Source organism: Salvelinus fontinalis, chromosome 26 (genome assembly GCF_029448725.1).
Source record: "Salvelinus fontinalis isolate EN_2023a chromosome 26, ASM2944872v1, whole genome shotgun sequence".
NCBI lineage: Eukaryota > Metazoa > Chordata > Actinopteri > Salmoniformes > Salmonidae > Salvelinus > Salvelinus fontinalis.
In genome coordinates this window covers 19,586,767-19,611,504 of record NC_074690.1, presented here as the reverse complement: position 1 = coordinate 19,611,504, position 24,738 = coordinate 19,586,767, and the positions used below count along the sequence as shown (strand labels likewise).

The 24,738-nt window shown below is 41.6% G+C and overlaps 1 protein-coding gene across 1 annotated transcript in view; it reads left to right on the top strand.

The window, feature by feature from the left end:
* LOC129823856 (CREB-regulated transcription coactivator 1-like) overlaps positions 1 to 24,738 on the top strand; it is a 72,943-nt gene that overhangs the window by 36,766 nt on the left and 11,439 nt on the right. The window contains exons 2-12 of the mRNA XM_055882902.1: positions 4,296 to 4,400; positions 6,141 to 6,271; positions 6,576 to 6,635; positions 7,125 to 7,213; positions 9,010 to 9,074; positions 14,997 to 15,031; positions 15,554 to 15,765; positions 15,994 to 16,112; positions 16,460 to 16,642; positions 19,554 to 19,637; positions 20,596 to 20,764. Of these exons, the coding sequence (XP_055738877.1) occupies positions 4,296 to 4,400; positions 6,141 to 6,271; positions 6,576 to 6,635; positions 7,125 to 7,213; positions 9,010 to 9,074; positions 14,997 to 15,031; positions 15,554 to 15,765; positions 15,994 to 16,112; positions 16,460 to 16,642; positions 19,554 to 19,637; positions 20,596 to 20,764 (1,252 nt within the window). The remainder of the gene's footprint in view (positions 1 to 4,295; positions 4,401 to 6,140; positions 6,272 to 6,575; positions 6,636 to 7,124; positions 7,214 to 9,009; positions 9,075 to 14,996; positions 15,032 to 15,553; positions 15,766 to 15,993; positions 16,113 to 16,459; positions 16,643 to 19,553; positions 19,638 to 20,595; positions 20,765 to 24,738) is intronic.

Sequence of the window (24,738 nt, the reverse complement as noted above, 5' to 3'; positions counted from 1 at the left end):
CCTGCCTTTCTAAGGTCTTCGAAAGCCAAGTCAACAAACAGATTACCGACCATTTCGAATCACACCACACCTTCTCCGCTATGCAATCTGGTTTCAGAGCTGGTCATGGGTGCACCTCAGCCACGCTCAAGGTCATAAACGATATCGTAACCGCCATCGATAGGAAACAATACTGTGCAGCCGTATTCATTGACCTGGCCAAGGCTTTTGACTCTGTCAATCACCACATCCTCATTGGCAGACTCGACAGCCTTGGTTTCTCTAATGATTGCCTCGCCTGGTTCACCAACTACTTCTCTGATAGAGTTCAGTGTGTCAAATCGGAGGGTCTGTTGTCCGGGCCTCTGGCAGTCTCTATGGGGGTGCCACAGGGTTCAATTCTTGGATCGACTCTCTTCTCTGTTTACATCAATGATGTCGCTCTTGCTGCTGGTGATTCTCTGATCCACCTCTACGCAGACGACACTATTCTGTATACTTCTGGCCCTTCTTTTGACACTGTGTTAACAACCCTCCAGGCGAGCTTCAATGCCATACAACTCTCCTTCCGTGGCCTCCAACTGCTCTTAAATACAAGTAAAACCAAATGCATGCTCTTCAACCGATCGCTGCCTGCTCCTGCCCGCCTGTCCAACATCACTACTTTGGACGGCTCTGACTTAGAATATGTGGACAACTACAAATACCTAGGTGTCTGGTTAGACTGTAAACTCTCCTTCCAGACCCACATCAAACATCTCCAATCCAAAGTCAAATCTAGAATTGGCTTCCTATTCCGCAACAAAGCATCCTTTACTCATGCTGCCAAACATACCCTTGTAAAACTGACCATCCTACCAATCCTCGACTTCGGTGATGTCATTTACAAAATAGCCTCCAAAACCCTACTCAATAAATTGGATGCAGTCTATCACAGTGCCATCCGTTTTGTCACCAAAGCCCCATATACTACCCACCACTGCGACCTGTACACTCTCGTTGGCTGGCCCTCGCTTCATACTCGTCGCCAAACCCACTGGTTCCAGGTCATCTACAAGACCCTGCTAGGTAAAGTCCCCCCTTATCTCAGCTCGCTGGTCACCATAGCAGCACCTATCTGTAGCACGCGCTCCAGCAGGTATATCTCTCTAGTCACCCCCAAAACCAATTCTTCCTTTGGACGCCTCTCCTTCCAGTTCTCTGCTGCCAATGACTGGAACGAACTACAAAAATCTCTGAAACTGGAAACACCTATCTCCCTCACTAGCTTTAAGCACCAGCTGTCAGAGCAGCTCATAGATTACTGCACCTGTACATAACCCATCTACAATTTAGCCCAAACAACTACCTCTTTACCTACTGTATTTATTTATTAATTTATTTTGCTCCTTTGCACCCCATTATTTCTGTCTCTACTTTGCACTTTCTTCCAATGCAAACCAACCATTCCAGTGTTTTTTTAGTTTTTATTTTACTTGCTCTGTTGTACTCACTTCGCCTCCATGGCCTTTTTATATTTTATTTATTTATACATATATCTGTTTGCCTTCACCTCCCTTATCTCACCTCACTTGCTCACATTGTATATAGACTTTTTTTTTTCACTGTATTATTGACTATATGTTTGTTTTTACTCCATGTGTAACTATGTGTTGTTGTATGTGTCGAACTGCTTTGCTTTATCTTGGCCAGGTCGCAATTGTAAATGAGAACGTGTTCTCAATTTGCCTACCTGGTTAAATAAAGGTTAAATAAAAATAAAAATAAATAAAAAACATTGAATGATAGTTCCTCAGTATTTGAAAAATCTTTCCAATTTTCCCGGCCTTGACGTGAAAGAGCAAAATATCATGATCTGATGATCCCATATATCCAATGGAAGCGTTATGTCTGTCCCGAGCTCACTGGCGCAGGAAACTCTGAGGGCCCGGAATAGGCTAGTTCAGTGGTGACCAACCCTTTCTGTGTGAAGATCACTTTCTGAGTCAAAATGCAAGCCGAGATCTACGGCTCAGATTTGTTTTATTTTTACATGACTTAAAAAACGTAAGCGTATGCAACATTAACCTATTAAAAACAGTACTGTGGCAATGAGGTTTTTGCAGTGGCTATATGCCAAATACATTATCACCGCATATTGGCTTTGCTTGAATTGCCCTGCCATTGCATTGTTGTTCTGACCATTTAAAAAATATATATATTTCAAAATTTGAGGTAGGCTATATGATCACACTCGTAATAGATCAGTTGTTGTAATACTCGTGAGGCACAGCTGAGCGAGTATACATTTCAATATTTTTCTGGGCTGATGGTGCCTGCATCTGATGGTCAGTCTTAGTGTAACCTGGTCTCATCGCATAACCTTAACCCTTTTAGCTAACTCTTCCCCTAACCCAAACCTTAACCCTTTAACCTAACTCCTAAACTTAACTCAAACCTTAACCCTAACCCCTAGTAAATGTTACCGAGCTAGCTAACATTAAACATCTAGCTAGAATTTGTAACATATCATACGTTTTGCCAATTAGTAATATATTGTCGATTTAGAAAATTCGTAACATTGTACATTTTGCAAATCGTAACATATCATACGATATGGTGTGTCTCGAACATCCACAAATTAATACATAACATATCATCTTAAATAATGTTGCAGATTTACATACAGAATAATACGAAATACTCAGAGACCAGGTTGCTCAACAGAGGGAGAGAGCAAGAGGAGACAGGGATCCGCCTCTCAACGTCCCTCCGCTCTCCCTTTCCTCCATTGACACTGACCAAAAAGGGACACCGTCTTCCAGCTGATGGTGAAACTCAAGTAGTACCGTATTATTCCTGCATCGTGCACAAATTCATGTTGTTACTCCTATGAACAAAGAAAGTTAAATATTTCTCGATATTAAAAAAGAAACAATCTGCTAATAATAATGCAAGCCTATCAATAGACTTTTCTACTCATTCATTACAGCTGCAGTGTTGGTTGTAGCGTGAGTGGAAGTTTGAAGAATGCGCATTTTAATAGCCTCTAAAAGTGTTGACAGTGCTGAGCAAGAACTTAAACATGAACTCACTCATAAAAACAGCAGCTCTTTGCTGTATTCATTGACATTCTCTCTCTGGTCATGGTTTTAAATGTTTTTAAATATCACAGTATCAACATTGCTGTGGACTTTTTTTTAAGCCTGCTACTTTACTGTAGACACGGTAATCTGACCCATCCGATTGGCCAGGGCTAGGCCTATAGTGCACTTGATTTGCTCTCCAGGCCCGCCGGGAAGGCAGAGTTTGTAGCTTCAGACACATGAAATGGTTCAAAATGGGAACACTTCAAGGAATTTAGCTCTCTTCTTGGCGACACTCGAGCTGAGGTCAGGAAAGATGAACACCTTGCATCCGCAGAAGTGTAGCTGGTCTCTGCCCTGCCTCTGGAGGATGCGCTCCTTGTCACGGTAATAATGAAAACGGATGATAAACACTCTAGGCTTGGAGTTGTCCTCTCCGCCGCTGGGGAAGGGCCAATGCGGTGGGCTCTGTCCAGCTTCGGGGAAGATGGAACGATGGCTGGACCTAGCACCTCTGCGAAGAAGTCTGACATGAACTTAACTGAGTTCCCTCCAAGTTTCTCTGGTATACCAACAACCCGTAGATTGCAACGATGAGAATGGGATTCAAGGTCATCGGTCTTGTTAATCAGTTTTTGGTTTTCGGAGCTCAGACAGGCAACCGTTTTCTCATTCTCATTTCTCACTATGCGGTTACTGTAGTCACACAGGTCATGTTCAAAGCCGTTAAGTCGGTGGCCTTGTTCATCCACAACGGCTCGGACACCATCCAGGACGGCGGAGAAGGTGGCCAGAGCAGCATCGATGACAGTTTTGAGCTGAGTGGCAATGGTAGCTGTAATTTCCGAGATCAGAACCATACATAAGTTCTGAAGATCTGTGGGGAGTGTGACTGCATGAGCGTAACAGTTGAACTGGAGTCTGCGCCAGTACCATTCACGTTTGCCATCGCGGTTGAAACGTTAGTTACAGGTCTTCTGCTCCTCAGATTGTATGACATTTGAATCAAAAAAGTAACTTACGAACTCATCAATCAAATCTGCTATGTAAGAAAGTAAAAATTTGCCAAATTTAACTAATGCGTAAGAGCCTCATCCATAAGTCTTCTCCATTCACATGCACAATCGGAAGCTCCTCCATTTTGTTTTTGAATTATTTGTTCTATTGCCTTTTGAATATTTCATACCTAACATTATCTGACTCCATGTTTGCTTATTGTTTTGTTTCTTCACTCTCTCTATTCAATTACAGAAGACCCAGTATTTACAGTTGGGACAAAACCGTGGGCAGTATTATGGCGGATCATTGCCAAATGTCAATCAGATTGGAAATGGCACCATTGACATGCCTTTTCAGGTAAGTGTGTTTGTAGGACTCTGATTTGAAATATTTGTGGTCTTACCCTAAATTGAGCATGTTTACTCTTTTGTTGACATATATTTGGCTATCATTTACAGTTGAAGTTTACATACACCTGAGCCAAATACATTTAAACTCAGTTTTTCACAATTCCTGACATTTAATCCTAGTACAAATGCCCTGTCTTAGGTCAGTTAGGATCACCACTTTATTTTAAGAATGTGAAATGTCAGAATAATAGTAGAGTGAATGATTTATTTCAGCTTTTATTTCTTTCATCACATTCCCAGTGGGTCAGAAGTTTACATACACTCAATTAGTATTTGGTAGCTTTACCTTTAAATTGTTTAACTTGGATCAAACGTTTCGGGTAGCCTTCCACAAGCTTCCCACAATAAGTTGGGTGAATTTCGGCCCATTCCTCCTGACAGAGCTGGTGTAACGGAGTCAGGTTTGTAGGCCTCCTTGCTCGCACATGCTCTATCAGTTCTGCCCACAAATTTTCTAAAGGATTGAGATCAGGGCTTTGTGATGGCCACTCCAATACCTTGACCTTAAGCCATTTTGCCACAACTTTGGAAGTATGCTTGGGGTCATTGTCCATTTGGAAGACCCATTTGTGACCAAGCTTTAACTTCCTGGCTGATGTCTTGAGATATTGCTTCAATATATCCACATCATTTTCCTCCCTCATGATGCCATATATTTTGTGACGTGCACCAGTCCCTCCTGCAGCAAAGCACCCCCACAACATGATGCTGCCACTCCTGTGCTTCACGGTTGGGATGGTGTTCTTCGGGCTTGCATTCATCCCCCTTTTTCCTCCAAACATAACGATGGTCATTATGGCCAAACAGTTCTATTTTTGTTTCATTAGACCAGAGGACATTTCTCCAAAAAGTACGATCTTTGTCCCCATGTGCAGTTGCAAACCGTAGTCTGGATTTTTTTCTGGAGGTTTTGGAGTAGTGGCTTCTTCCTTGCTGAACGGCCTTTCAGGTTATGTTGATGTGGATATAGATACCTTTGTACCTGTTTCTCCCAGAATCTTCACAAGGTCCTTTGCTGTTGTTCTGGGATTGATTTGCACTTTTCACACCAAAGTATGTTCATCTCTAGGAGACAGAACGCATCTCCTTCCTGAGCGGTATGAAGGCTGTTTGGTCCCATGGTGTTTATACTTGCGTACTATTGTTTGTACAGATGAACGTGGTACCTTCAGGCGTTTGGAAATTGCTCCCAAGGATTAACCAGACTTGTGGAGGTCTACAATTTATTTTCTGAGGTCTTGACTGATTTCTTTTGATTTTCCTATGATGTCAAGCCAGGAGGCACTAAGTTTGAAGGTAGGCCTTGAAATACATCCACAGGTACACCTCCAATTGATGTCAATTAGCCTATGAGAAGCTTCTAAAGCCATGACTTCATTTTCTGGAATTTTCCAAGCTGTTTAAAGGCACAGTCAACTTAGTGTATGTAAACTTCTGACCCACTGGAATTGTGATACAGTGAATTATAAGTGAAATAATCTGTCTGTAAACAATTGTTGGAAAAATGACTTGTGTAATCACAAAGTAGATGTCCTAACTGACTTGCCAAAACTATAGTTTGTTAACAAGAAATTTGTGGAGTGGTTGAAAAACGAGTTTTAATGACTCCAACCTAAGTGTGTGTAAACTTCCGACTTCAACTGTATCTATGTAGCTTGTGACTGGTTTGTTTTGTTGGTGTCTGCAGACTCCCTTTCAAGGTTCAGGTGACACCAGCAGGACAACACGGCATCATGGATTGGTTGACAGAGTTTACCGGGACAGAAACCGCATCACGTCCCTACACGGAAGGCCCCTCGACAAACATGGACGCCAAATATCCTTTACTGTCGATTTACGTGACTGTATTTTTATTACACTTCATTTTACAGTCTCTTATGCAATGGAAATTTGATTACGAATGACATGGTAATATGGTAATTACACTAAGAATATAGTAATTATATTGTAATTACCAATTTATTTATTTTTATTTATTGAAGCAAGCGCCACTTTGTAACATCTTTAACCAATGTACTTCAATAGCATAGACTGTACTCTATGGCGCCATGGTGTTTTACATTGTTGACTTCAGTTGTGAGATGCTACAGATTTGTATTGCCCTTAACCAGGGGTCTCACATTGATAGCTCTCCATATGGCTCGGTGTATCTGTCACCCCCACCCGACACCAGTTGGAGGAGGTAAGATAATCCAACTATGTTGTGGCATGTGATACTGTTTGGATTTCGTTGTGAAACGTCCCTTGACTTTTCACAATTGATACATTTAGTCACCCCTAGGTGGTGTAAGTCTCTTTCCCTGTGCTATAGGACAAACTAGGTGGTGTATGTCTCTTTCCCTGTGCTATAGGACAAACTAAGTGGTGTAAGTCTCTTTCCCTGTGCTATAGGACAAACTAAGTGGTGTATGTCTCTTTCCCTGTGCTATAGGACAAACTAGGTGGTGTATGTCTCTTTCCCTGTGCTATAGGACAAACTAAGTGGTGTATGTCTCTTTCCCTGTGCTATAGGACAAACTAGGTGGTGTAAGTCTCTTTCCCTGTGCTATAGGACAAACTAGGTGGTGTAAGTCTCTTTCCCTGTGCTATAGGACAAACTAGGTGGTGTAAGTCTCTTTCCCTGTGCTATAGGACAAACTAAGTGGTGTAAGTCTCTTTCCCTGTGCTATAGGACAAACTCGGACTCTGCGTTGCATCAGAGCACTTTGAACCCACAGGATATTTTTGCAGGAGGCTCACAGGATTTGCAGCTTAAACGAGGTGCGTCGGATTTGAACTTGATATACTTAATTTATAAGAGTTTTATAAACTGAACAAAAATATTAAACGCAACATGCAACAAATTAAAATATTTTACTGAGTTCATGGAAGGAAATCAGTCAATTCAAATAAATAAATTAGGCCCTAATCTATGGATTTCACATGACTGGGAATACAGATATCCATCTGTTGATCACAGATACCTTAAAGAAAAAAAGTAGGGGCTTGGATCAGAAAACCAGTCAGTATCTGGTGTGACCATGATTTGCCTTATGCAGTGTGACATCTCCTTCACATAGAATTGATCAGGCTGTTGATTGTGTTCTGTGGAATGTTGTCCCACTCCTCTTCAATGGCTGTGCGAAGTTGCTGGATATTAGCGGGAACTGAAACACGTCGATCCAGGGCATCCCAAATATACTCAATCAGTGACATGTCTGGTGAGTATGCAGGCCATGGAAGAACTGGGATATTTTTAGCTTCCAGGAATTGTGTACAGATCCTTGTGACATGGGGCCGTGCATTATCATGCTGTAACATGAGATGATGGCGGTGGATGAATGGCACAACAATTGGCCTCAGGATCTCGTCACGGTATCTCTGTGCATTCAAATCGCCATCGATAAAATGCAATTGTGTTCGTTGTCCGTAGTTTATGCCAGCCCATACCATGACCCCACCGCACTCTGTTCACAATGTTGACATCAGCAAACCGCTCGCCCACACAACGCCATACATGAGGTCTGCGGATGTGAGGCCTGTTGGACATACTGCCAAACTCTCTAAGAAATGAACATTAAATTCTCGGGCAACAGCTCTGCTGGACATTCCTGCAGTCAGCATGCCAATTGCACACTCCCTCAAAACTTGAGACACCTGTGGCATTGTGTGACAAAACTGCACATTTTTTAGTGGCCTTTTATTGTCCCCAGAACAAGATGCACCTGTGTAATTATCATGCTGTTTAATAAAGTCATTGATATGCCGAAAGCCACATCTGTCAGGAGGATGGATTATCTTAGCAAAGGAGAAATGCTCACTAACAGGGATGTAAACAAATTTGTGTACCACATTTTTGAGAAATAAGCTTTCTGTGCATATGGAACATTTCTGGGATCTTTTATTTCAGCTCATGAAAGATTGGACCAACACTTTACATGTTTCCTTTGTAGTTTTGTTCAGTGTAACATTACCATTAGTTCATCATTAGATTTAAAATAAAATAAAAAATAAAAAAATCTGGTCAGGTGGTTAACAAAAACTCTTGGCCCTACAATGCCCCAATGCTCTGTTTCCAGTTTGTAGGTTTAATAATGATTTTTTAATCCAGCGCAAATTAATTAACTCTGTCATTATGAGGAAGGTGATATACGATGTATTAATGATTAAATATTTCTTAATGGCTTTGCAGGCTACCCTTTAGTGTACTATTGAATACTCTGGTGTACATGATAAAAGGCTTCAGACCTTGTCTTTAAAGGCTGTAGACATTACTCACAGGATGATTATGAATATCCAAGTGATTCTCAATGTGACATACTAATGGCTGTCTGAAGCGTATTCCTTTTATTGAGAAACTCTTTTGAAAAATGATATCAAATTCCGTCTTGTATTGATTTCATTTTCCTTGCACTGTTATGGCAAGATGAAAATAAGGGTATTTCAATATATATTTTTTTGCTTTTTTAAATTCTAGATAAGTGACAATTAGATTAATTGAACTCCCTCTCATTTTCTCTCTCGTTCTCCCTCTCGTCCTTTCTTTTCCTCTCCAATACTTCTGCTTCATGTACCAGGGCCAGAAGACACAGAATCAGATATGGACAAAGACGAACAAAAACAGAGCTGGGATGGCAAAAAGGTGAAGTGCACTCAGATCTGGTGATATATCTTAATGCCATTGTTCTACAGCTCTGGGTTCTATTGTATTGTTCTACAGCTCTGAGTTCTATTGTGTTGTTATACAGCTCTGAGTTGTATTGTATTGTTATACAGCTCTGAGTTGTATTGTTATACAGCTCTGAGTTGTATTGTATTGTTATACAGCTCTGAGTTGTATTGTATTGTTATACAGCTCTGAGTTGTATTGTATTGTTATACAGCTCTGAGTTGTATTGTATTGTTATACAGCTCTGAGTTGTATTGTATTGTTATACAGCTCTGAGTTGTATTGTATTGTTATACAGCTCTGAGTTGTATTGTATTGTTATACAGCTCTGAGTTGTATTGTATTGTTATACAGCTCTGAGTTGTATTGTATTGTTATACAGCTCTGAGTTGTATTGTATTGTTATACAGCTCTGAGTTGTATTGTATTGTTATACAGCTCTGAGTTGTATTGTATTGTTATACAGCTCTGAGTTCTATTGTATTGTTATACAGCTCTGAGTTCTATTGTATTGTTATACAGCTCTGAGTTCTATTGTATTGTTATACAGCTCTGAGTTCTATTGTATTGTTCGACAGCTCTGAGTTCTATTGTATTGTTCGACAGCTCTGAGTTCTATTGTATTGTTCTACAGCTCTGAGTTCTATTGTATTGTTCTACAGCTCTGAGTTCTATTGTATTGTTATACAGCTCTGAGTTCTATTGTATTGTTATACAGCTCTGAGTTCTATTGTATTGTTATACAGCTCTGAGTTCTATTGTATTGTTATACAGCTCTGAGTTCTATTGTATTGTTATACAGCTCTGAGTTCTATTGTATTGTTATACAGCTCTGAGTTCTATTGTATTGTTTTACAGCTCTGAGTTCTATTGTATTGTTTTACAGCTCTGAGTTCTATTGTATTGTTCTACAGCTCTGAGTTCTATTGTATTGTTCTACAGCTCTGAGTTCTATTGTATTGTTATACAGCTCTGAGTTCTATTGTATTGTTATACAGCTCTGAGTTCTATTGTATTGTTATACAGCTCTGAGTTCTATTGTATTGTTATACAGCTCTGAGTTCTATTGTATTGTTATACAGCTCTGAGTTCTATTGTATTGTTATACAGCTCTGAGTTCTATTGTATTGTTGTACAGCTCTGAGTTCTATTGTATTGTTATACAGCTCTGAGTTCTATTGTATTGTTATACAGCTCTGAGTTCTATTGTATTGTTATACAGCTCTGAGTTCTATTGTATTGTTATACAGCTCTGAGTTCTATTGTATTGTTATACAGCTCTGAGTTCTATTGTATTGTTATACAGCTCTGAGTTCTATTGTATTGTTATACAGCTCTGAGTTCTATTGTATTGTTATACAGCTCTGAGTTGTATTGTTATACAGCTCTGAGTTGTATTGTTATACAGCTCTGAGTTCTATTGTATTGTTATACAGCTCTGAGTTCTATTGTATTGTTACACAGCTCTGAGTTCTATTGTATTGTTACACAGCTCTGAGTTCTATTGTATTGTTCTCAGCTGAGTTCTATTGTATTGTTCTACAGCTCTGAGTTGTATTGTTATACAGCTCTGAGTTCTATTGTATTGTTCTCAGCTGAGTTCTATTGTATTGTTATACAGCTCTGAGTTGTATTGTTATACAGCTCTGTGTTGTATTGTATTATACAGCTCTGTGTTGTATTGTATTATACAGCTCTGTGTTGTATTGTATTATACAGCTCTGTGTTGTATTGTATTATACAGCTCTGTGTTGTATTGTGTTATACAGCTCTGAGTTGTATTGTTATACAGCTCTGAGTTGTATTGTTATACAGCTCTGAGTTCTATTGTATTGTTATACAGCTCTGAGTTCTATTGTATTGTTACACAGCTCTGAGTTCTATTGTATTGTTACACAGCTCTGAGATCTATTGTATTGTTACACAGCTCTGAGATCTATTGTATTGTTACACAGCTCTGAGTTATATTGTATTGTTCTCAGCTGAGTTCTATTGTATTGTTCTACAGCTCTGTGTTGTATTGTATTGTTATACAGCTCTGAGTTCTATTGTATTGTTATACAGCTCTGAGTTCTATTGTATTGTTATACAGCTCTGAGTTCTATTGTATTGTTTTACAGCTCTGAGTTCTATTGTATTGTTCTACAGCTCTGAGTTCTATTGTATTGTTCTACAGCTCTGAGTTGTATTGTATTGTTCTACAGCTCTGAGTTGTATTGTATTGTTATACAGCTCTGAGTTCTATTGTATTGTTATACAGCTCTGAGTTCTATTGTATTGTTATACAGCTCTGAGTTCTATTGTATTGTTATACAGCTCTGAGTTCTATTGTATTGTTATACAGCTCTGAGTTCTATTGTATTGTTATACAGCTCTGAGTTCTATTGTATTGTTATACAGCTCTGAGTTCTATTGTATTGTTGTACAGCTCTGAGTTCTATTGTATTGTTGTACAGCTCTGAGTTCTATTGTATTGTTGTACAGCTCTGAGTTCTATTGTATTGTTATACAGCTCTGAGTTCTATTGTATTGTTATACAGCTCTGAGTTCTATTGTATTGTTATACAGCTCTGAGTTCTATTGTATTGTTATACAGCTCTGAGTTCTATTGTATTGTTATACAGCTCTGAGTTCTATTGTATTGTTATACAGCTCTGAGTTGTATTGTTATACAGCTCTGAGTTGTATTGTTATACAGCTCTGAGTTGTATTGTTATACAGCTCTGAGTTCTATTGTATTGTTACACAGCTCTGAGATCTATTGTATTGTTACACAGCTCTGAGTTCTATTGTATTGTTCTCAGCTGAGTTCTATTGTATTGTTCTACAGCTCTGAGTTGTATTGTTATACAGCTCTGAGTTCTATTGTATTGTTCTCAGCTGAGTTCTATTGTATTGTTATACAGCTCTGAGTTGTATTGTTATACAGCTCTGTGTTGTATTGTATTATACAGCTCTGTGTTGTATTGTATTATACAGCTCTGTGTTGTATTGTTATACAGCTCTGTGTTGTATTGTATTATACAGCTCTGTGTTGTATTGTATTATACAGCTCTGTGTTGTATTGTATTATACAGCTCTGTGTTGTATTGTGTTATACAGCTCTGTGTTGTATTGTGTTATACAGCTCTGAGTTGTATTGTTATACAGCTCTGAGTTGTATTGTTATACAGCTCTGAGTTCTATTGTATTGTTATACAGCTCTGAGTTCTATTGTATTGTTACACAGCTCTGAGTTCTATTGTATTGTTACACAGCTCTGAGATCTATTGTATTGTTACACAGCTCTGAGATCTATTGTATTGTTACACAGCTCTGAGTTATATTGTATTGTTCTCAGCTGAGTTCTATTGTATTGTTCTACAGCTCTGTGTTCTATTGTATTGTTATACAGCTCTGAGTTCTATTGTATTGTTATACAGCTCTGAGTTCTATTGTATTGTTATACAGCTCTGAGTTCTATTGTATTGTTATACAGCTCTGAGTTGTATTGTTATACAGCTCTGAGTTGTATTGTTATACAGCTCTGAGTTGTATTGTTATACAGCTCTGAGTTCTATTGTATTGTTACACAGCTCTGAGATCTATTGTATTGTTACACAGCTCTGAGTTCTATTGTATTGTTCTCAGCTGAGTTCTATTGTATTGTTCTACAGCTCTGAGTTGTATTGTTATACAGCTCTGAGTTCTATTGTATTGTTCTCAGCTGAGTTCTATTGTATTGTTATACAGCTCTGAGTTGTATTGTTATACAGCTCTGTGTTGTATTGTATTATACAGCTCTGTGTTGTATTGTATTATACAGCTCTGTGTTGTATTGTTATACAGCTCTGTGTTGTATTGTATTATACAGCTCTGTGTTGTATTGTATTATACAGCTCTGTGTTGTATTGTATTATACAGCTCTGTGTTGTATTGTGTTATACAGCTCTGTGTTGTATTGTGTTATACAGCTCTGAGTTGTATTGTTATACAGCTCTGAGTTGTATTGTTATACAGCTCTGAGTTCTATTGTATTGTTATACAGCTCTGAGTTCTATTGTATTGTTACACAGCTCTGAGTTCTATTGTATTGTTACACAGCTCTGAGATCTATTGTATTGTTACACAGCTCTGAGATCTATTGTATTGTTACACAGCTCTGAGTTATATTGTATTGTTCTCAGCTGAGTTCTATTGTATTGTTCTACAGCTCTGTGTTGTATTGTTATACAGCTCTGTGTTGTATTGTTATACAGCTCTGTGTTGTATTGTATTATACAGCTCTGTGTTGTATTGTATTATACAGCTCTGTGTTGTATTGTATTATACAGCTCTGTGTTGTATTGTATTATACAGCTCTGTGTTGTATTGTATTATACAGCTCTGTGTTGTATTGTATTATACAGCTCTGTGTTGTATTGTATTATACAGCTCTGTGTTGTATTGTATTATACAGCTCTGTGTTGTATTGTATTATACAGCTCTGTGTTGTATTGTATTATACAGCTCTGTGTTGTATTGTATTATACAGCTCTGTGTTGTATTGTATTGTTATACAGCTCTGAGTTCTATTGTATGGTTATACAGCTCTGAGTTCTATTGTATGGTTATACAGCTCTGAGTTCTATTGTATGGTTATACAGCTCTGAGTTCTATTGTATGGTTATACAGCTCTGAGTTCTATTGTATGGTTATACAGCTCTGAGTTCTATTGTATGGTTATACAGCTCTGAGTTCTATTGTATGGTTATACAGCTCTGAGTTCTATTGTATGGTTATACAGCTCTGAGTTCTATTGTATGGTTATACAGCTCTGAGTTCTATTGTATGGTTATACAGCTCTGAGTTCTATTGTATGGTTATACAGCTCTGAGTTCTATTGTATGGTTCTACAGCTCTGAGTTCTATTGTATGGTTCTACAGCTCTGAGTTCTATTGTATGGTTCTACAGCTCTGAGTTCTATTGTATGGTTCTACAGCTCTGAGTTGTATGGTTCTACAGCTCTGAGTTGTATTGTTCTACAGCTCTGAGTTGTATTGTTCTACAGCTCTGAGTTGTATTGTATTGTTCTACAGCTCTGAGTTGTATTGTATTGTTCTACAGCTCTGAGTTGTATTGTATTGTTCTACAGCTCTGAGTTGTATTGTATTGTTCTACAGCTCTGAGTTGTATTGTTCTACAGCTCTGAGTTGTATTGTTCTACAGCTCTGAGTTGTATTGTTCTACAGCTCTGAGTTGTATTGTTCTACAGCTCTGAGTTGTATTGTTCTACAGCTCTGAGTTGTATTGTATTGTTCTACAGCTCTGAGTTGTATTGTATTGTTCTACAGCTCTGAGTTGTATTGTATTGTTCTACAGCTCTGAGTTGTATTGTATTGTTCTACAGCTCTGGGTTGTATTGTATTGTTCTACAGCTCTGAGTTGTATTGTATTGTTCTACAGCTCTGAGTTGTATTGTATTGTTCTACAGCTCTGAGTTGTATTGTATTGTTCTACAGCTCTGAGTTGTATTGTATTGTTCTACAGCTCTGAGTTGTATTGTATTGTTCTACAGCTCTGAGTTGTATTGTATTGTTCTACAGCTCTGAGTTGTATTGTTCTACAGCTCTGAGTTGTATTGTTCTACAGCTCTGAGTTGTATTGTTCTACAGCTCTGAGTTGTATTGTTCTACAGCTCTGAGTTGTATTGTTCTACAGCTCTGAGTTGTATTGTATTGTTCTACAGCTCTGAGTTGTATTGTATTGTTCTACAGCTCTGAGTTGTATTGTATTGTTCTACAGCTCTGAGTTGTATTGTATTGTTCTACAGCTCTGGGTTGTATTGTATTGTTCTACAGCTCTGAGTTGTATTGTATTGTTCTACAGCTCTGAGTTGTATTGTTACTGAGTTCTCATTTTTATTTTTCCCTCAGAATGTTTCATCAAGATCCAAGGTTCCAGGAATCAAGTGAGTTCTTCCACAGACTACAATCTAAGCACCCTGACTTCAGTATAGCTTTGTGAAAGGCTGATTATGACAGTCCACAACAGTTGCGGTTTAGTGATGATCTTGTGTTTTTCCTACTGATGTTTTGGGACATCGTTGACATACTTCAAGAAGGGTTGTGGAGCCAGTGAGTTCTGGCTGTCTAGGATGTTGTTATTTTGAGAATGTGAACAGGTCCCTTGCAGAAATCTTAGTACTGGGCTTATTAGGAGAGAATACAATTGGAGGCAATTTCCCTTCCTTTCCTTTGGGGTCATGTTGAAAACATGAAGAGAAGTGTATATCTGGAAAGGATTTGCTGGTAACGCTTTATGCACAACTTCCTGTCCAGTTCGAAGGACTATGTGAAAACCCACAGTGGAAATATTGCTGAAGTCGGCTATTTTACATACACTGCAGCAGCCTGTGAAATCTGCTGACTCTGCATATAATACCGCTACTGTCATTATGGGGATACCAATCATATATTTTTTCTATTTTCAGCATATTCCCGTCTCCAGATCAGGAGCTGACCGCGTCACTGATGCCTTCAGCCCAAAACACCGGCGGCGGCTCCCTGCCTAATCTGACCAACATCCAGTTCCCCCCTCCGCTGCCCACCCCCCTGGACCCCGAGGACTCTGCCCTCAGCGCCTACAATAGCACGGATAACCTGGCCTCCAGCCACTCATACAGCTTCAGCTCCAACAGCCAAGGTGACCACTCAGTCCTCCACCTTCCAGAACCATAGATGTATAGAGTTTGGAAACACAGTTAGAAATTTAGAATTTTCATGTTGGCACCAGAAGTTGGAAGATGATGACACCACATGGTGCCAACATGGCAGACAGTTTGCCGAAATGTATCTTATATACGTCTCTCTGTCTCTAGCTTTCTATGACAGTTGGGATTCTGAAAGATATGTTTGCTGTTTTGTTTCCCAGCAGGACAGACCACCTCCCAGCAAGGCAGGCAGGACAACAACATAGTCATCCAGGACTCCCACCAGCACCAGTCCCTACAGCTCTCCCCCACCCTGTCGCCACCCCTCACCCTCGCCCAGGTAGTACGTACCGTACTCTTCCCTTCTAGCATTGCGATTGTTACATTTCTGAATTACTTTTCTAGTGTATTTACAATGATTGTACTCTGTAGTTGTTTCCCCCCCTATTTGAATGTACTTAAAGTAAGTTGCTATGGATAATTGGAGCACCTGTCAAATGATTTAAAGGTAATATACCAGGAGCCTTCAGAGATTCTGAACATCCAAGAGTGTTTCTGAAATTGGGGACTGTACTAAGTTTAGCCATCGCTCTACTTTCGATCACACTTTCTATCACATTTCTGTGGACATCTTTTTCAGTTTTTCCCCACTGACTAGTTTAGAACTCCTATGTCCATCTGTCTCAGGCGGAGACCATAGACGCCATGACACTGGAGGCACAATTGTCCCAGTACACGTTCTTCAGCCAGCCCTCTAATCAACAACAGCAGCAGCAGCAGACCACTCAAGGACTGACCAGGCTGGTCCAGCTCCCCTCCCCTCTGAACATCTCTTCCAGCCAGACACAAAACTCCATGGATATGAACTCGGTAAGCTTACCTTCTCAAACCCTTCCCTCTTCAAAACGTTCCTTATCCTACACTCCTGTCCATAGGAAAAGATAGTGCTGAAACCGACTTAGTGTTCCTACACTATTTAACAAAATTTAGTTTTTCCTGTTCGGCTAACTTTGGTTTGATCTTGAAGTCAAAGGAACTAGTCTTCTTTAAGCAAGATGGCTCTGTGCAGGCCAGTCAAGTTCTTCCACACCGATCTCGACAAACCATTTCTGTATGGACCTCGCTTTGTGCACGGGGGCATTGTCATGCTGAAACAGGAAAGGGCTTTTCCCAAACTGTTGCAACAAAATTGGAAGCACAGAATCATCTGGAATGTCATTGAATGCTGTAACGTTAAGATTTCCCTTCACTGGAACTAAGAGGCATGGACCATGGAAAAACAGCCCCAAACCATTATTCCTCCTCCAACAAACTTTAGCTGGCACTATAGATTGGGGCAGGTAGCGTTCTCCTGGCATCCGCCAAACCAAGAGTCGTCCGTCGGACTGCCAGATGTTGAAGCGTGATTAATCACAGAGAACGTTTCTACAGCTCCAGAGTCCAATGGTGGCAAGTTTTACACCACTCCAGCCGATGCTTGGCATTGCGCATGGTGATCTTAGGCGCATGTGCGGCTGCCCGGCCATGGAAACCCATTTTATGAAGCTCCAGACGAACAGTTCTTGAACTGACTTTGCTTCGAGAGGCAGTTTGGAACTCAGTAGTGAGTGTTGCAACCGAGGACAGACGATTTTTACGCGATACGCTCTTCAGCACTCGGCGGTCCCGTTCTGTGTGCTTGTGTGGCCTACCACTTCGCAGCTGAGACATTGTTGCTCCTAGACGTTTCCACTTCACAATAACCACACTTACAGTTGCCCGGGGCAGCTCTAGCAGAGCAGAAATTTTACGAACTGACTTGTTGGAAAGGTGGCATCCTATGACAGTGCCACGTTGAAAGTCACTGAGCTCTTCAGTACAGGCCATTCTACTGCCAATGTTTGTCTATGGATATTGCATGGCTGTGTGCTCGATTCTGCAATAGCCGAATCAACTAATTTGAAGGGGTGTACGCATACTGCTGTAAATATAGTGGAGCATACATTTTCAGAAAGGAGCCAGTCAGTCAGTCAGCCAGCCAGTAACCCAGCCAGTAACCCAGCAGGTCAGCCAGCCAGTAACCCAGCAGATCAGCCAGCCAGTAACCCAGCAGGTCAGCCAGCCAGCCAGTCAGTCAGCTAGTCAGTAACCCAGCCAGTAACCCAGCAGGTCAGCCAGTCAGTCAGTAACCCAGCCAGTAACCCAGCAGGTCAGCCAGCCATTCATTCAGCCAGCTAGTAACCCAGCCAGTAACCCAGCAGGTCAGCCAGCCAGTCAGACAATTTGCCAGTCAGTGAGTCTAACTAAAATATGATCCTGTATTAGGGCGCTCTCCCCCAACAGTACCGCAGTAGGGCTGGGTCTTCGGCCAATCAGTCTCCAACATCTCCAGTCTCCAATCAAGGCTTCTCACCTGGAGGCTCGCCTCAAGTAAGGGCGTGCGAGCAAAACCCACTGACGGTATACACTGTTCTTCCATCGTGGTTCTGTTTTCGTCGCTGGCTGCCCCTTTCGGCTGCTCTTGTGCCACCAACCCCCTGCCACCCCCATCGTCGTGTCTCGCAGTGTCACTGATCCCGTTCTCCTTGCTGCTTCTCTGTGTCTGCATCCTAAGTGGCCTCGTTGCGTAGTCACTAAAATGACACACTTTAGCCAGTTGGTTGAGTTAGGAAAATGTACTTGGTAGTTAACATTTAGCTACCAGAGATGACTTTTAGCCTTGATAGAGTTTTGAATCCCTTGTGTATTGTGAAAAAACAAGGAACAGGGTCCCTCCACAAGGCCCTGTAGGCTAGATGTACACTGTAAGTTTATAATATAAACTAACTAATTGAACTGAACATAACATTGAACGACTAAGTAATCTCTTGTTAGAGGAATCATAAAAGCTTTCACTCAGTATCTAGGCTACTAGCTAAATGCTTCGGTTGGCTTTGCCCATCGATTCTTTCTTTCACCTAGACGGCTAACCTACAGTGTTGTGGGTTACATGCGGTGCGACAGACAGTCCATGCGCTGTTATCATGCCCTTGCCCACGGTTCTTTTGGCAGGGCACAGATAATGTGGTTCTGAACTGAAAGGGGCATGGCGAAGGCTGCCTTACTGAGTGCCTGTGAATATAATCCAATTATTTATACATTAAGGCAGACGATGAAAGTGGAAACATTTTCAGTTTTTATAAGAACATGAAATTAAAACTTCAAGAGCATTACTGGATGATTTGAATGTTTTTAAAATTCTAGCTTTACCCACAAAAGGGATTTCCATATGATTTCATTCTTTCATGATTTTCTTTTATCTAAGTTATTAAGAATTCTTAGTACAAGACATGCATGGTAACCAACTCCATACAACATTGTTGGTTGTGGGTTGATGACATTTATGAAGTTCTTTTGAGTAGTATTCAGTCCATGTTGACATTGGCTGGTTGGGTACTTAACAGCAACATCTGTCGAATCATCTTTAAAAAGGTGAGATGGGCAGGTTACTATGATGACTTAATTAATCAACTAATGGATGAGATTGAGGTTGATTGCACAGCAAATTAATTGATGGGCTTGCGAAACATGATTCCTGCTGTGTTTGTACTGTGTCATGCTTTATCTATTGTCTAGGCATCAGTATGTTATTGTTCGTTTTCAGGATTGCAGATGTGTGCGGTGATTTCGGTGTTGCCTGAACCCAATGGTTTGATGTTATGGTGTGATTGTGCTCTCTATCTGCTCTTCCTTTCCTGTGTTTTGTCCCTGTACATTACTATCATGGTATTGTTTTTAACAAGGGGATATGCTTGTGTTCTAGCACCACTCCATATTGGGTAGTGTATTTGCTGACTTCTATGACCAGCAACTCACATCCAGACAGACCAGTGCTCTCTCCCAAAAGGTAAGGTTTAACATCCTACCTCAGAACTTATTATGCAAGCTAATATTAGTTACTTTTGATATGGCATAATATGCCAATATCTTGGTATCAAAGCACAGTATATTAATTCAGGGTTTCCCAAACTCGGTCCTCAGGACCCCAAGGGGTGCACATCTTCGTTTTTGCCCTAACACTACACAGCTGATTTAAATAATCATCAAGCTTTGAACATTTGAACAAGCTGTGTAGTGTTAGGGCAAAAACCAAAACGTGCACCCCTTGGGGTCCCCAGGACCGAGTTTAGGAAACGCTGGATTAATAGGTTTCCATTTTTTCCCGTTGTACTGAATCTTTATATTGACCATTTTGCACCTGTTAATAGTAGAGAAATGAGCTCTTGTTGTTGAGTGTTGGCTAACCTCATGTACTGTGTTGGCTAACCTCGTGTACTGTGTTGGCTAACCTCGTGTACCGTGTTGGCTAACCTCGTGTACCGTGTTGGCTAACCTCGTGTACCGTGTTGGCTAACCTCGTGTACCGTGTTGGCTAACCTCGGGTACCGTGTTGGCTAACCTCGGGTACCGTGTTGGCTAACCTCGGGTACCGTGTTGGCTAACCTCGGGTACCGTGTTGGCTAACCTCGGGTACCGTGTTGGCTAACCTCGGGTACCGTGTTGGCTAACCTCGGGTACCGTGTTGGCTAACCTCGGGTACCGTGTTGGCTAACCTCGGGTACCGTGTTGGCTAACCTCGGGTACCGTGTTGGCTAACCTCGGGTACCGTGTTGGCTAACCTCGGGTACCGTGTTGGCTAACCTCGGGTACCGTGTTGGCTAACCTCGGGTACCGTGTTGGCTAACCTCGGGTACCGTGTTGGCTAACCTCGGGTACCGTGTTGGCTAACCTCGGGTACCGTGTTGGCTAACCTCGGGTACCGTGTTGGCTAACCTCATGTTCTGTTTTCTCTGTTCCTCGAACAGCTGGAGCAGTTCAACATGACAGACAACAACAGTCTGTATGGCCAGGGCTCCACCCTCAACTACTCCCAAGCAGCCATGATAGGTTTGATGGGTAGCCACGGCAACCTGCAAGACTCCCAGCAGCTGGGCTACAGTAGCCATGGCAACATCCCCAACATCATTCTCACAGGTACTATTATGCCACACCAGGTAGCTCACTCAAGCCTCTGCAAGGCTAGGCAGTGGAATAGAGCTCACTTAATGTAAACACTCTCTCAATACAAATATCTAACTTTTGTTATGTCTATGGGTCCAATGCACGCCTTGCTCTACCATAAGCTGTCTGAATGTTTGCATTTAGCATGAAAGTGAGTGTAAGCAGACTGGCTCTAACCAGAATAGAAAGAGGAGTGGGAGGCCCCGGTGCACAACTGAGCAAGAGGACAAGTACATTAAGAGTGTCTAGTTTGAGAAACAGACGCCTCACAAGTCCTCAAGTCCTCAATTCAATTGAATTTTCCACAGGACTCCAATCAATTTGTAGAAACATCTCAAGGATGATCAATGGAAACAGGATGCACCTGAGCTCAATTTCGAGTCTCATAGCAAAGGGTCTGAATACTTATGTAAATAAGGTATTTCTGTTTTTTATATTTTATACATTTGCAAACATTTCTATAAACCTGTTTTCACTTTGGCATTATGGGGTATTGATGAGGGGCAAAAAATCATTTAGCAATTTTATAACAAAATGTGGAAAAAGTCAAGGGGTTTGAATGCACTGTATGTGTGTGTTCTTTGATATTATTGCGGTCCGCAAACAAATGCTATATGTGCATGCCGCCACCTACTGTTTTGGCTGTATATCTGCCCAAATAATTAACAAAATAAAACTAAACAAAACAAAACTCAAATGTACTCCTTTATTCAGATTGAACTGCCAACGCCCATCCCTAGAGCCTGAGAAGGAGGAGCATCTTCAGACAGTATTCTTTGTTATGGTTCGGCAGTGAAGTCCTGGAAACCCAAAAACCTTTCAGCAGCAGATAAATCAAATCAAATGTATTTATTTATAAAGCCCTTCTTACATCAGCTGATGTCACAAAGTGCTGTACAGATACTATTATGTCCAGTTTCTTGGACTTTTTGTTCCTTTGTGCAGTACAATTAATCGCATGCACAATAAACACCATAAAATTAATCTTCTTCACAATTAGCATTTCAGTTTCCCTCAACTGTTTAACAACACTCTGAATCTAAAGATTCAGTGGAGCATCCACCGCCATATCTTCAGCTCCCCTCTCTCCTTCAACTATTTCACTTGCCTCCGTGTAGGAGACGTGCTGTATAGCCCTGACTCTCCGTGTAGGAGACCTGCTGTATAGCCCTGACTCTCCGTGTAGGAGACCTGCTGTATTGCCCTGACCCTCCGTGTAGGAGACCTGCTGTATTGCCCTGACCCTCCGTGTAGGAGACGTGCTGTATAGCCCTGACCCTCCGTGTAGGAGACTTGCTGTATAGCCCTGACTCTCCGTGTAGGAGACCTGCTGTATTGCCCTGACCCTCCGTGTAGGAGACCTGCTGTATTGCCCTGACCCTCCGTGTAGGAGACGTGCTGTATAGCCCTGACCCTCCGTGTAGGAGACGTGCTGTATATACTCCTTTACCCTAACTGGGCACTCCGGGGAATTGGGAACGTGGTTGCCGGGCTGACAGGCTATTCAATCCATGACACCTCTCTTCTCACTGATCACCTGCCTATCACTTGCAACTGTGAGCAATTACTTATCAATCCACCTGCTCTCTCAGCACCTGGCCCGGTTTCTGATGCCCCCTAGTGGTGGGAAGTGGAAGTGTAATGTTTACCTGTGCGCCTAAGCACTTATTAATTCCTAACACTAGCTAAATTAATTAAGTTGAGGTTTTCTGTATTTATTTTCATTTTACTTTACTTGACACTCAATCGTAGTTTAATCTAGTTCAGGCTTAACTGAATGAACAACAAAGACGGAATGCAATATGACATTTTATTAAATCGTTTGGGGAATGGCCCTGTCTCCGAGGGAAGATCCTCAGAGCCAGATGATGTGATGGCAGGTAGCCCAATGCGGGACTGCTGGCATCGAAACCCCCCGCTGGGGGAAAGGATTCCAATGGACAGGGCTTAAGGTTATTATAGCTGGTGGTGTTGAGGAGGTGGATGATTGTCAAAAACTGTTGCTGAGAAACAGCAAGGGAGAGTGCATGGGTAAATTGACATACATCCCAAGATTTATGCCTATTGGTTGAGAGAGAGGAAGGTGATAATGTCAAGAGTGAGCCCATAGGTTGAACAGCAAATGTGAGGAATGTGCATTATTGTGCCATGCTGATGATAATGCGTTTGTATTCATTCCCACAATGCCCGTAGAATAGGAAACTAAGTGAATTATGTTATGCTTACTGGATAAAGTTAAACAAGCATTCAGACCAGCCTTCCTGATTTGAACATTCGTAAACTACACTGCTTAAAAAAATAAAGGGAACACTAAAATAACACATCCTATATCTGAATGAATTAAATATTCTTATTAAATACTTTTTTCTTTACATAGTTGAATGTGCTGACAACAAAATCACACAAATTATCAATGGAAATCAAATGTATCAACCCATGGAGGTCTGGATTTGGAGTCACACTCAATTAAAGTGGAAAACCAAACTACAGGCTGATCCAACTTTGATGTAATGTCCTTAAAACAAGTCAAAATGAGGCTCAGTAGTGTGTGTGGCCTCCACATGCCTGTATGACCTCCCTACAACGCCTGGGCATGCTCCTGATGAGGTGGCGGATGGTATCCTGAGGGATCTCCTCCCAGACCTAGACTAAAGCATCCGCCAACTCCTGGACAGTCTGGTGCAACGTGGTGTTGGTGGATGGAGCGAGACATGATGTCCCAGATGTGCTCAATTGGATTCAGGTCTGGGGAACGGGCGGGCCAGTCCATAGCATCAATGCCTTCCTCTTGCAGGAACTGCTGACACACACCAGCCACATGAGCTCTAGCATTGTCTTGCATTAGGAGAAACCCAGGGCCAACCGCACCAGCATATGGGCTCACAAGGGGTCTGAGGATCTCATCTCGGTACCTAATGGCAGTCAGGCTTCCTCTGGCGAGCACATGGAGGGCTGTGCGGCCCCCTCAAAGAAATGCCACCCTACACCATGACTGACCCACCGCCAAACGGTCATGCTGGAGGATGTTGCAGGCAGCAGAACGTTCTCCACTGCGTCTCCAGACTCTGTCACGTCTGTCACATGTGCGTGTGAACCTGCTTTCATCTGTGAAGAGCACAGGGCGCCAGTGGCGAATTTGCCAATCTTGGTGTTCTCTGGCAAATGCCAAACGTCCTGCACGGTGTTGGGCTGTAAGCACAACCCCCACCTGTGGACGTCGGGCCCTCATACCACCCTCATGGAGCCTGTTTCTGACCGTTTGAGCAGACACATGCACATTTGTGGCCTGCTGGAGGTCATTTTGCAGGGCTCTGGCAGTGCTCCTCCTTGCACAAAGGCGAAGGTAGCGGTCCTGCTGCTGGGTTGTTGCCCTCCTACGGCCTCCTCCACGTCTCCTGATGTACTGGCCTGTCTCCTGGTAGCGCCTCCATGCTCTGGACACTACGCTGACAGACACAGCAAACCTTCTTGCCACAGCTCGCATTGATGTGCCATCCTGGATGAGCTGCACTACCTGAGCCACTTGTGTGGGTTGTAGACTCCGTCTCATGCTACCACTAGAGTGAAAGCACCGCCAGCATTCAAAAGTGACCAAAACATCAGCCAGGAAGCATAGGAACTGAGAAGTGGTCTGTGGTCACCACCTGCAGAACCGCTCCTTTATTGGGGGTGTCTTGCTAATTGCCTATAATTTCCACCTTTTGTCTATTCCATTTGCACAACAGCATGTGAAATTTATTGTCAATCAGTGTTGCTTCCTAAGTGGACAGTTTGATTTCACAGAAGTGTGATTGACTTGGAGTTACATTGTGTTGTTTAAGTGTTCCTTTTATTTTTTTGAGCAGTGTACATTTATTGGCTGTTCCTTGAAATATTTAATGAGATGCTATTCTTTGGAGTAAACGCAACAGGAAGACCCTGACCTCTCCTCATCTCTCTTTACTCAT